General features: G+C 41.9%; 1 protein-coding gene across 2 annotated transcripts in view; it reads right to left on the minus strand.

Moving 5' to 3' along the window:
- Positions 1–1,654: 1,654 nt before the first annotated feature.
- The window catches only part of kdm2bb (lysine (K)-specific demethylase 2Bb), a 65,513-nt gene continuing 53,803 nt past the window's right edge, over positions 1,655–13,364 (minus strand). For both annotated transcript variants that reach the window (XM_066689120.1, XM_066689119.1), the window contains exons 17-21: positions 7,637–8,523; positions 6,931–7,094; positions 5,350–5,511; positions 4,730–4,948; positions 1,655–3,668 (exon numbers count right to left, since the gene is read on the minus strand). In XM_066689120.1, coding sequence (XP_066545217.1) covers positions 3,487–3,668; positions 4,730–4,948; positions 5,350–5,511; positions 6,931–7,094; positions 7,637–8,523 — 1,614 coding nt within the window. In that variant the 3' untranslated portion in view covers positions 1,655–3,486. The remainder of the gene's footprint in view (positions 3,669–4,729; positions 4,949–5,349; positions 5,512–6,930; positions 7,095–7,636; positions 8,524–13,364) is intronic.

Here is a 13,364-nt window from a genome sequence, read left to right on the forward strand (position 1 = left end):
ACACCTGTCCACAGAAGCAATCAATCAATCAATCAATCAGATTCCAAACTCTCCAGCATGGCCAAGACCAAAGAGCTGTCCAAGGATGTCAGGGACAAGATTGTAGACCTACACAAGGCTGGAATGGGCTACAAGACCATCGCCAAGCAGCTTGGTGAGAAGGTGACAACAGTTGGTGCGATTATTCGCAAATGGAAGAAACACAAAATAACTGTCAGTCTCCCTCGGTCTGGGGCTCCATGCAAGATCTCACCTCGTGGAGTTTCAATGATCATGAGAACGGTGAGGAATCAGCCCAGAACTACACGGGAGGATCTTGTTAATGATCTCAAGGCAGCTGGGACCATAGTCACCAAGAAAACAATTGGTAACACTACGCCGTGAAGGACTGAAATCCTGCAGCGCCCGCAAGGTCCCCCTGCTCAAGAAAGCACATGTACAGGCCCGTCTGAAGTTTGCCAATGAACATCTGAATGATTCAGAGGAGAACTGGGTGAAAGTGTTGTGGTCAGATGAGACCAAAATCGAGCTCTTTGGCATCAACTCAACTCGCCGTGTTTGGAGGAGGAGGAATGACCCCAAGAACACCATCCCCACCGTCAAACATGGAGGTGGAAACATTATACTTTGGGGGTGTTTTTCTGCTAAGGGGACAGGACAACTGCACCGCATCAAAGGGACGATGAACGGGGCCATGTACCGTCAAATCTTGGGTGAGAACCTCCTTCCCTCAGCCAGGGCATTGAAAATGGGTCGTGGATGGGTATTCCAGCATGACAATGACCCAAAACACACAGCCAAGGCAACAAAGGAGTGGCTCAAGAAGAAGCACATTAAGGTCCTGGAGTGGCCTAGCCAGTCTCCAGACCTTAATCCCATAGAAAATCTGTGGAGGGAGCTGAAGGTTCGAGTTGCCAAACGTCAGCCTCGAAACCTTAATGACTTGGAGAGGATCTGCAAAGAGGAGTGGGACAAAATCCCTCCTGAGATGTGTGCAAACCTGGTGGCCAACTACAAGAAACGTCTGACCTCTGTGATTGCCAACAAGGGTTTTGCCACCAAGTACTAAGTCGAAGGGGTCAAATACTTATTTCCCTCATTAACATGCAAATCAATTTATTACTTTTTTGAAATGCGTTTTTCTGGATTTTTTTGTTATTCTGTCTCTCACTGTTAAAATACACCTACCATTAAAATTATAGACTGATCATTTCTTTGTCAGTGGCCAAACGTACAAAATCAGCAGGGGATCAAATACTTTTTTCCCCCACTGTACAACCCACTTACACAGTGTCAAAGACATTGGTTTTTCTAAACTGCTGACTAAAAGTACCAACCTTGAGAGGTTAACATTTTAGGAATCTCTGGGTTGTAAGGAGACTCGGAGTGTAGTTTATTGAAATTTCATCCTTGTGGATGGAGAAGTGTTATTAAAATAATTCAATACACATATTGCCCTGCACATGTAAAACATGAAGTGTAATAAAAGTCTACTCTCAATTCAAATTGGTACTGAAATCTTTGTCCAGTTCACTTCCAAGAATAAAACGTCATTGTTAAGCTTCAGTTTTGGCAACAGAGATAGGTGCTTAGTGACGATTCTGTCTCTTAACCACCCCCAACCCGCCCCCCCACAAAATATTGTAACATGATATTAAAGGCAATATTTTAATGTTACATACATAACCTTCCCACCCCCAGCAATCCAAGTGTTTAACAGGAGCGCTAACTGAAATAATTCAACACATACATGGATTTCTCCCTCAAACAAAAAACATTTGAGTTGGAAAAGCATATATTAACCTTTAGATTGGTATGGTTTCTTAAGGGCTTTTTTGTTTTCATTTAGAAAAAGAAACAAGGGTAGTAAATACTATCTGGTAATGACATGCCTGTATCAAGCAGTTCCTTCAGGTGATTAACTGTCCAGATCAGATATTACAAGTCATTTACAATCTAAAAGTGAGGAGAATTTATACAAAAAAAAAAGGCAAATTCTGTATCTTTAATTTAAAATTAGATTACGCAGTGAAAATACGCTTAAAACCTACAAAAGGATCTGGGAGTAAGATAGCATCTATTTAAACTGCAATGATTTGATGTCACCAACAGCTATTCTTGCCTTCAAGGCACGGAGCTGTGTCATGTTTAATCCGAGGAACAAAGAGTCTAGAAATGGCTAATGATTCAAAAACATGACATGCACATGGAAGATTTTACAGGATGCACAGCTAGCAACATAGCATGTTCATTCACTGGTAGGGGTTGTGTGTTCATTTTTGCTGCATTTTATATGTGAGTGCTGTAGAAATTAGAAATTTGGAAGGGGATAAAATTCCCTAAGAGGTTCTGGGATCCTTTCCCTGCTTCTGAATGGTAAAATCCTAGTGCTTTGTTCATATTAAACAGTCACAATCTCAGGCATTTGCTATAATTTACAGCTAAGCGTGATATAGTAAGTATTTAAATGGTCTCGTAGAACAGGGTGTCTATACAAAACAGCCCTCCAACCCTCCCGATATAAATAGTTGATGAACCTTGGAAAAAATAGCTGTATTTATTCAAGTCAAACAGTGCAAATAGTTTTCCTAGAATTCCCAGGTATAAAGACATTGAAATAGACATTGTTACATAGGCATATGAAAGGGATAAAGTACCTTTGAACTGACATGTCTGAATACCTACGTCAGATAAAACACCACAGCATAAATTAATATATTAACACCTCGATCTGGACAAGCTATTATAGGCATAAATCTGAAGAACAGGTTAAAGTCAGCCAAAGAAAATGCAGATTGAAAATTGTCAAAATGGTAAACCAGGGTGCATTCAATACTGCATATATAGAGAGCTTCAAACACTTTCTCATACAAAAATATTTCTGCATAATGCATGAGGTTTGTTTTGTAACAAAACAACATTATTAATTAACAAGGTTAAAACAAAATAATAATAAAAAAAACGAATGCACCGAATGTGGTCCTTTTTCGATTCCTTGAACACAATGCGATTTTTGTTTATGTTTGTTTTTTCTTACAAGTTAACAACTGAAAATGTTAGATTTTAACAGTATAAATAAAAAAACAAAACAAAAAAAACATGCTTTTATTGACATTCGCTCCACAAAGCCAAGTTTTGCCCAGATTCTGTACAAGTTGAAAAATCCAATGTGGGACCCTTCGATGTTTAAAGAGTACAATGGTATGCGCCTGTTTCCTTGAGTTACTGGTGGAATATCCCGATAGAAGCCTAAACTTGAACTTCAATCTTCTGTATCTAAATCACATTAATGTTTGTTTTTGCACTGGGTTTGTTTGTTTGTTTGATTGATTCTGTCCAATGCTGAATTTCCCCGTTATGTGAAAAAAATCCCAACTTTAAAAACAAGTGAGTCTGAGATCCCACATGTAGCTGTTCCATCTGAAACGATGACAGTTTTTTTTTTTTTTTTTTTTTTTTTTGTGGTGTGTTAAAGTCCAGTATTAACTAGCTCAGTTTCTGCAGTAGTTTTTCCTCTACAAGTCCAAACTGTACGCTTACAGACATCTCTGCTATGAACTGTTCACAGCCTTCCTTGGTCACTTGTTTGCAGTACCGCAAGTCAATGTGACAGATGTTCCCACATCGTTTGAAGTAGGTCAGGCACTGGTCAGTAACCCTATTGCAAACTGCAGGGGAAGGAAAAATTAAAGCTAAGTGTGAAACAGTAAAAGAATAAACTAGAATTCATGATCTGTATTTTTATTGTCACTCATCAACCATGCAGAGCTACATGCATGAGGAATTATAAAATGTGGCATATGAATAAAGCACTTTCAATCAACCTGAGGTATGTAAATACAGAGACTGGAGAATTTCTGTGGTCTTCTTCAAGTTTAAATAGCATAGGCAGAGATGAAAATTACTGAATGTGTATTAGTAGGCACCTGAATAAATAAGCCCTACATAGTTTGGTAAATTTCTTTTTCAATGATTTTTTCGGTTTATTTTTTCCAAAAATAAAAATGAAAAACAACAACAACAACAACATCAACAACAACAGCAACAACAAGAACATAAAAACCATTACGTTTCCACAGGATTATTATATATGTATGTATGTTTGTTGTTTTAAGGAGTTGAAAAAAATATCACATTTCTTAAAGAAGAATCAACACAGTACAGTATTAGGATTTTATGTGTGGTGCCTGTCTGTTCTTCCAAAACTGTCGGAGGTCTACGCCCTCAGATACTCCTGAAGGACAAATCCCAGCTTTATTAACCCAGTAATGCCCAGTTTCAGTCCTCTGAGACGATCTTATGAAAATAAAACTGCACCCGTTCTGGTATCTAACTAAATGAATCACGGATATTTAGCCGACACCACGGACTAAAATAAAATAAAATAGTAAAATAAAACCTACCTATGAAATGGGCTTTCTGGCTTGCAAAACTAATATTGTATAGATGTGGCACACCACTTATGGCACTTGCTTAAGGGGGCATTATTGGGTTAATCAGGCAAGCTCTTTACATTGACTATGACAAGATCAAACCCCACATACATAGACACACAATGAAACCAAAAAAATAAAAGAAAAAAAAACAGCCAAAACTGATTATCTGTATACCAGTAATGCAGTTCTGCACATCCTGAGTCAAAATGCACGGTGCAATGATGGATTACAGTTTGTGTTTCAATGGAGATATGTTTGTGTTAATGCACTGACTGGAATTTTCCGTTTCCTACCTGACAGATTAATTTCTGTTAGGGAATCCCGAGTTGTCGTTCCCACTGCAGTTAAAATGTTAATGGACTGGTCAGTTATGTGGTTACAGTAACTGAGGTCCAGTCTGGAAAGTAAAGGCATGTGTCTGATTATAAGACGGAGTGAAGCGTCGGTAATATCCAATCCTGCCAGACGCAAGTCTACAACATTCCTCAGTTTACTCCGATTGTCTATTTGACCTGTGCGTGGGAAATAAAAAGCAATAAAAGAGAGAGTCAGGAAACAAGGATGCAAGACCCTTTTCACCATTAAGTAAAAAGATCAAACTTGGGCCCGAGACACTGCTAAAGGGGAAAAAGGAAAAGAAAAAAGACAGATGTACAGAGCAATAAGTGTTAAAATCTCAAAATGTCACCATAAGAAATGAGGCCTACTGCCCTGTCATCTTCCTCGTCTCCAGAAGAGGTCACTGCTGCACAACAAGATTAAAACTGACAGGATTTGAACAACTGAGCCAGACACATTAGCAATAGCCTTTTAATCCTCCTCCTGAAGAAACAAAACAAAAAAAAGCAGCACAACACTGAATTGTATTTTTCCCCCCTCCTTCTCTATTTCATTTGTTAATATCTGAAGTTACCTGGTCTGTTGTCAGTTGGGGGTGACAGCAGGTCCCTCATCTGGACGTCTTTCAGCCCCTCCACCCACTGGACGTCCAGAGTCCTCAGCAGGGGGCAGCTGGAGGTACAGAGTGCAGACACTGCCACCCACGAGCACCCTGACAGCAGCAGCACCCTGAGACCTACAGGCAGAGGAGACGCAATGAAGAGGGAATAGTAGCACTGGGCCCAGAGTCGGAGCCGTGGAGAGGAGAGCAACTATTCTGGTAGCCTAACAGCCTTTTCTCACAGCCCATCAACTAAGCTAAAGTAAGGTAGTGTAGTCACAATCATAGGCTCCTCTGCAAATGACCAACATCAGAACATTATCCTGTAATCCTAATTAAGAACAAGCATAACCCCAGTTAATTATATTCCTTTCATACATAAAATGTTTCTTAATCATCAGTTTAACAATGAACAATTAGGCTAATTGATACAAAAAGACTTTCCATATCATTTTTACATTTGTTTAATAGTAACAACATTGTGTTGTGCTAACAAGAAACCTTTAGCCCTCACAGCCAGAATCACAACCCCAGCCAAAACCACAATTAGAAGCTAGGCCCGATCTGCAACTACACCCTTCTTAGTTTATGCTGTAGAAAAACTAACCTAAGTCTAGTGGAAGTTTAACGTTATTGGGGAAGTCAGCCATGTAACCTTTCTTTGATCTCCAAACTAAGCCCAAAATGTACTTAAAAATGGAAGTAACACATGCTTTAGCATGCGCCAATCTTTTCCGAGATGAAGGAAGAATAGTTTAAAAAAAAGTTAAAAATAATTTGTGGCAAAGTATGCTAATGAAGAGGTTAAAGACATAAAAAAAGACTTTAACCTTTATTTATCACACAACTTTACAACCCTTATAGCCACTTCCTCTGGCTACAGATTCACACAGGATGCTTTTTGTGTTAAACCCCCAACTCGTTCTGCAATGTTTTGTCTCTATCCACAAAATAAAAAGTTTAAAATGTTATATACACAATAGACTGGAACAGTCAAGGGCTTAATCTGAAGGATATTGCTCATCAGTGTCCAATATTGTAATGCGATTAGCACTGAATTAACTAAACTACGCTGCTTAAAGTACTTTTTAAGCAACAATCATACAAATGTATTGTTGGCACAAAGAACTGCAAAACAGAACACTGCCAGCAATCCCTGCAGCCTTTTCTTTTTAATCAATTGCGATAGAGTTATTTCTATGCCACAGAATCAAATAACTGGAGGGGAGGAGGGGGGAGGGAGAGTGAGCGAGCGAGCTGAAAATTAGCTTAGGGTTTCTGCTGTGTTCTTAAAAATATCCTTATCGGTGCTTTATTGTTATTCCATCTTTAACAGAAACATGGCACACTAGTCTATAGGGTGCAAAGACCCTGAAGAACAAGGCTGTTCGAATGCTGCAATGACAGGAAAACAGTGGGTGGGACTGCTGGGTATTTTCCGGTCCGAATCCTGAGGAAACCCTTTAAGACGCCCTCCTCTGCCCTCCTCCCCTCCAAGCACTCACCCTGCCTCGGCACAGCAGGCACCGTTACCCCACCTGCACAGCCACCTACCTGGTAATCTGTTAATGAGCCAACTTAATTGCTTCTTAGAAATGTTTGTCCAGCTCAAGTCCAGGGACACGGGCTGCCTCCGGATAATGCCGCTGAGCATAAGCGGAGTGATGGATTTACAGCGGTTTAGGTCAATTTTAGTCCATAGTCTCTTATCACAGCACCTGGGAAGGGAACACAGAACAAAAACATAAATAAAAACATTTCTAAAATGGTCAAAAGCCTCACATATGATAAACGAATACAAAATACCAACAAACGGTCTCTTTTATGCCTGGATGCACACAGGGGCAGATCAACGTGGACACAGCATCAAAGCTAATGGAAGTCATTCAGCCATGAGGTATCTAGGTTTGTCTTGACTCTCAGACAATGCCAAGACCGTATCGATTGACTCTAGTGGTCTAACCAAAGATCTCCCCCACCCATGCATCTTATCATCAGCGAACCCTAGGACTTGGACATGAGGGGACTGGAAATAAGACTGGAGAGTCCATCTTAGGGAGAAGAAAAGAAAGACAAAAATCGGTAACGGTTGTCTGTAACTCGGTAACTCATCCCTGCCAAGTCAAGGCACAAGAGGTGCTCAAAATGCTTTTGGCCATGAAGGGCACATCCTCCTCCTTCCTTACTTTATCCCTATCCATTTCCGTTGGGTGGGAGGGGCTTAGGACGTAAAGAGAAGCTTTTATAAAGACTGACTCACCACCTGTTCCAGGTCTTGCAGACGCGCATGCAGATGCACAGCTCCTTGTGAGACAGGTACCCGAACACGACCATCCACAACTCCCTGCGCATGACGTGGGACTCGCCATCATCCAGGGGCAGGCAGTCGGGGGGCGGGCTGATGGGGGGCGGCCGGATCACGTGGCGCTCCATCTGCATGCACTTAGGGGGCGAGCGGGAGGGAGGGGGGCGCCCCGAGACCGGCGTCCCGGGGGGGCTCTTGTGGAAGCCGAGGGGGGAGAGTTGCTGCTGGTGGTGGTGATGGTGGTGCCGCAGCTCCCGGGGCGTCCCGTTCATCTCCCTGCTCTTGGGGTGAAGCCGCTCGCTGCCCACCTCCCCGCCGTTATTCAGTGTCCGCTTGGGCTCCTCGTTCTCGCTCTCGGGCTCCGATTTAAGGGGTTGGCAGTTCTCATTGGCCAGGCAGTCCTCGGTCTTCTGGATCTCCTGGTTGAGCTCTTTGCTCAGTTCTTTGCTCAGCTCTTTGTTGGGCAGCCTGCGTTTCCGCCGGGCCCTCAGCCTGCCTTTCTCCTGGGGCTCGCTGCCCCCCTCACTGCTGGGCCCGGCCCGGGGAGAGCTGGACCGGGACTGGTCGCTCTCCCTCGCAGGAGTCTTTAACGGGGCCCCGAGCGGATCCTCTCCCCCATCCTCACAGCCCACCTCGTCCTCCCCTTCCTCCCGGTCTTCCTCTGCTGCCTCCTCTTCAGCCTCCCTCTCCTCGTCGGCGTCTCTCTCGTCAGCCTCTCTCTCGTCCTCGTCGTCCTCCTCGTCGTCCTCTTCCTGCTCCTCCTCCTCCTCTTCCTCGGTCTTGATTTGCCGCAGTGGCTTGGGGATCAGGGACCGGTCGTCTGGCGTTTTCCAAGATTTCCTCTGTAAAGGTTAAAGGACGACAACAGTCAATATGATAATGGACTTTCAATAGCTTTCCAAGACTATTGATTCGATTGTTAAATTTGAGGGGCGTGGAGAAAAAACAAAAAAGTTTTGAACTGCTTCATAGAAGATATTCTGAATCCGTATGGCATGACTCCGCCGGCTGCAGGATCACTTGAAACCCAGCCTGACCCAGCTGTTTCAGTCCTGTACAGAGCGTCAGTGTGTGCGGTATGTTTTTTGTGGAATTCTCCTCACAGTACTTATTTCTTTATACTTATACTTTATTACTTATATCTTTCTTGTGCTGGTACGAGGCTATTTTTTATTTTTATTTTGTTTCGTGTGGAACTTAGCCAATTAACAAATGGTAATTCCAGAACTGGGGGGAGGGCAGAAAATTATGAATAATGAAGCAATTCCCAATTTAAGGAGAGAAAAAAAATAATAATAATAAAATATCTAGAGCCAAATGGATAAGCTATTGACCAAACATAGAGCAGCTCAAGGGCCTAAAAGCAGCCCCACCCTGCCTTCCTCTGAAAAGCACCCGCTGGCGGCACTCATTGGCTCTCTTACAGTGGAAACCCGGGGAGATGGGCAGGGTGGCTCTCTGTGGCCCACACATGTGCTTGTGAGGGTGAGGGTGAGGGTGAAGTCTTCAGGTGAAGAAGCACTGGGGCTGCACGGGCCAGATATTAAAAAAATTAAAAATAAATACTAAAAATCTAATTCGCCATGAGCTTCCAATGAGCCTTTTATCTCAGACATCAATTTCAGCCCACTGGGAACCCAGAACTCACAGCGAAGCACTGATCGATCACCATTGTGCTGGGGAAGAGCACTATCAATATGGTGAAGGTGTACGATCACTGCGTCACACTTAGCAGCCAATCACAAACCGCTTTGAGAACAAAGGCTCCCTAAGACGGCCCCTGAGGAGTCGGGAATGAGGAGCCACTGCTACTAGTTGAGAAAATAAGTAAAAATAAATAAATTAAATTAATGGATAAAAACAAATAACCCCCAGCATTGTTTTTCCTTTCGATTTGCAAGTTGACTGAAATGAGTTCTTGCATTAATACAATGAAAATAAGGGAAGTGGGAAATAAAAATGATGCAGTCAGGGACAGCAAAGAATTTTCACTCCAAATGCTCTTGTGTTGACACTCACAGCCTGCAGTGATTAACAGACTAAGCACACAAATAATTTCTACAGAGGCATTGCACTGAGCCCTGGAGTTCTTTTTTTAAATGTTTTTCTCCATTATAGCCATCAACTGGGGCTGAGTAATGGTTTCAACAGCAATAAAGAATTCAACAGATCAACGATGAGCTTTCTGGGGCTATTTTTAGACCTGAATTAGGAACACAGTCTGTGCTTGCCTTCTTGTTTTCATCCATGATTTTGCCTTGCTTAAATTTTTCTCAGGCTAGGAGCCTCCTATGGCTTCCCTAGCTGGTTGGATAAAATAAAATAAAAACACTAATTAGCAAATCAAATGAGACTGACAGAAGTATGGAGCCCCCCAGACAAGAGTGCATCTAACACACTGATGGCATACCTTATTTGTGTCGCTGTCCTATACAAATTGCCTACTTTTTGTGCAGAATGTGATTACGTACAGTACTGTGTAAAAGGTTCAGGCAGGTGTGAAAAAATGCTGTAAAGTTAGAATGCTTTCAAATATAGACATGCTAATAGATTATCAGATATCAATTAACTAAATGCAAAGTGAGTGAACAGAAGAAAAATCTACATCAAATCCATATTTGCCTTCAAAACAGCATCAATGCTTCTAGTTACACTAGGATTTTGTAGGCATATAGTCAGGTGTATGATTAAACAATTACACCAAACAGGTGCTAATGATCATCAATTCAATATGTAGGTTGAAACGCAATCATTAACTGAAACAGAAACAGCTGTGCAGGAGGAATAAAAGTGGGTGAGGAACAGCCAAACTCAGCTAACAAGGTGAGGTTGCTGAAGAGAGTTTACTGTCAAAAGTCATACACCATGGCAAGAATGAGCACAGCAACAAGACACAAGGTAGTTCTACTGCATCAGCAATGTCTCTCCTAGGCAGAAATTTCAACGCAGACAGGGGCTTCCAAAGAAACAGGCTACGTTGAGGATCGTAGACGCAGTGGTCAACCAAGGAAACTTACTGCAGCAGATGAAAGACGCATTATGCTTACTTCCCTCTGCAATCGGAAGATGTCCAGCAGTGCCATCAGCTCAGAATTGGCAGAAAACAGTGGGACCCTGGTACACCCATCTGCTGTCCGGAGAAGTCTGGTTAGAAGTGGCCTTCATGGAAGACTTGTGGCCAAAAAGCCATACCTCCGACGTGGCAACAAGGCCGAGTGACTCAACTATGCATGAAAACACAGGGACTGGGGTGCAGAAAAATGTCAGCAGGTGCTCTGGACTGAGGAGTCAAAATCTGAAATATTTGTCTGAAGCAGAAGGCAGGTTGTTCGCCGAATGGCTGGAGAGCGTTACATGAATGAGTGTCTGCAGGCAACAGTGAAGCATGGTGGAGGTTCCTTGCAAGTTTGGGGCTGCATTTCTGCAAATGGAGTTGGGGATTTGGTCAGAATGAATGGTCTCATCAATGCTGAGAAGTACAGGCAGATACTTGTCCATCATGCAATACCATCAGGGAGGCATCTGATTGGCCCCAAATGTATTCTGCAGCATGACAACGACAACCCAAACATACAGCGACAGTCATTAAGAACTATCTTCAGTGTAAAGAAGAACAAGGAGTCCTGCAAGTGATGGTATGACCCCCACAGAGCCCTGATCTCAACATCATGGAGTCTGTCTGGGATGACATGAAGAGAGAGAAGCAACTGAGGCTGCCTAAATCCACAGAAGAACTGTGGTTAGTTCTCCAAGATGTTTGGGCCATCCTACCTGCCGAGATCCTTCAAAAACTGTGTGCAAGTGTACCTAGAAGAATTGAGGATGTTTTGAAGGCAAAAGCTGATCACACCAAATATTAATTAGATGCAGATTTTTCTTCTGTTCACTCATTTTGCATTTAGTTAATTGATACATATAAATCTATTAACATGTCTATTTTTGAAAGCATTCTTACTTTACAGCATTTTTTTCACACCTGCCTAAACCTTTTGCACAGTACTGGTATGTGTTTGAGAAGATGTGCCGCAGAAAATCGGATTCTTTCTGCCGAACAGCTCTTCATTGTGATCTTCTGCAATGAGGATTTCTTGTAGTGGTACATTGCTCAGAGGCCTGGAAATCTCCAGAGTAAATGCTCCTTTGGGGCTGCTGAGTGTTCTTCAAAGTAGTCTGCATTTATAATGGAGTGGTCTGACAAAATCAGTACCCAGATTATAAAACAGAACCAGTGTGGCAATTCACAAAGTTTACATTTGTGTCTTATAGGAAGAATATAATACTTGAATTAAGAGTGACTTATTTAAATGGTGAGTAGCAATATCTCATGTGTCTTTTGGGGGAGATTCTTTAATGAACAGTCAGCGGATTTGTCCTTTCCTACAGCAAAGGATTCTTAAAAGTAGGTTTATACACCTTGATAAACGTGAAAGCGAAAATATCGGATGGGAAATAAGCATTACAGGGATATCATGGTTTCTCTGGTTACTCCAGTTCTAATAAGCAGCTCAATAATCATATAAGGTTTGCTTGTGTGCAGCCTGTGTGTGGAATTTTGTTTAACAAGCTGACTCATTATTATTGTTATTATTATGCTGCAAGAATAAGTAGGTGCAAAATATAACTATACCTTAAATTAATAACTGTACTCTTGTGTAGAGAGGTGTGTGTAGAATGATTTTGCATTAATGATAAAATGAAATACAGTACACAATTGCTGCAAGATTTTGGCTGTGATGTAATGTTGGAACACTGGAAGGTTCTCCATTCATTAAAATGCCATTGCATTTATTCTACCCCCCTGGCAGTGATCTGTAGGCTGGCACTAGGCAGACAAAGATGTTTATCCATCGCATACAAAGGAATTTTTGGATATTTAAAATTGATTTCATATCCGCTTTTAACATGACTGAGGAGGGTCAAGGTCAAAATGAATCATGTTAGATCGTGTTGAAAAGATGTTAGAAGCCGACGTCCGAGTTGTGTACATTGTACTAGTAGTTAAGCAATACTTATTATATATTCATGACCTCCTCCCATCCACATTTTTGTATGTGTCTTTTTGATTATCATGGTGGTCAAAGTGGACACATTGTGGACAAAAGATTTGAAACTGTACATTAGCACAATATTAACTATTTGAAAGCAAATGATGCAACACTGCAAAGCAAATGATGCAAATGACGCTTCTAGCGTCATTCTGTTCTACCGAGTACGACTTGAGTAGTATGCAAATATACAGATACACACATGCATGTGGATCTATCCATCTACATATATAAAGATACAATTTGGTGGCTTATCTCTTTCAAGTCGGGGAGAATAACAGTTTGAACAGATATTGAAAGTCATTGAGGATTATTTACTATTTCTGTTTTCTTGCAGAAAGCTCTAACAAAGATGGCAGTTGATATCTGACTAGTCAACCATGGCTTCAAGCTAATTTCCATAGCTGATGGCAAAGGCAGATGAAGGCCCCGATTTGCATCTTAATTTCAACTGCAAACTCGATTGTGTGTACAGGGACCTTATCCTGCAGTCCTGGAGATATTCTCCCTATCGCTGTGGCCCGATGAAACCTCCCCGACACCACCTTTGAAAAAGAGGATCCACTGGTGACATCGGACCAATAGACTGGTGAGGTTGCTCACTGCCCTTAACCAACACAGCAGATGATTACTTGTGA

The sequence above is a fragment of the Amia ocellicauda genome, chromosome 17 (assembly GCF_036373705.1).
Source record: "Amia ocellicauda isolate fAmiCal2 chromosome 17, fAmiCal2.hap1, whole genome shotgun sequence".
In the NCBI taxonomy this organism is placed as follows: Eukaryota; Metazoa; Chordata; class Actinopteri; order Amiiformes; family Amiidae; genus Amia; species Amia ocellicauda.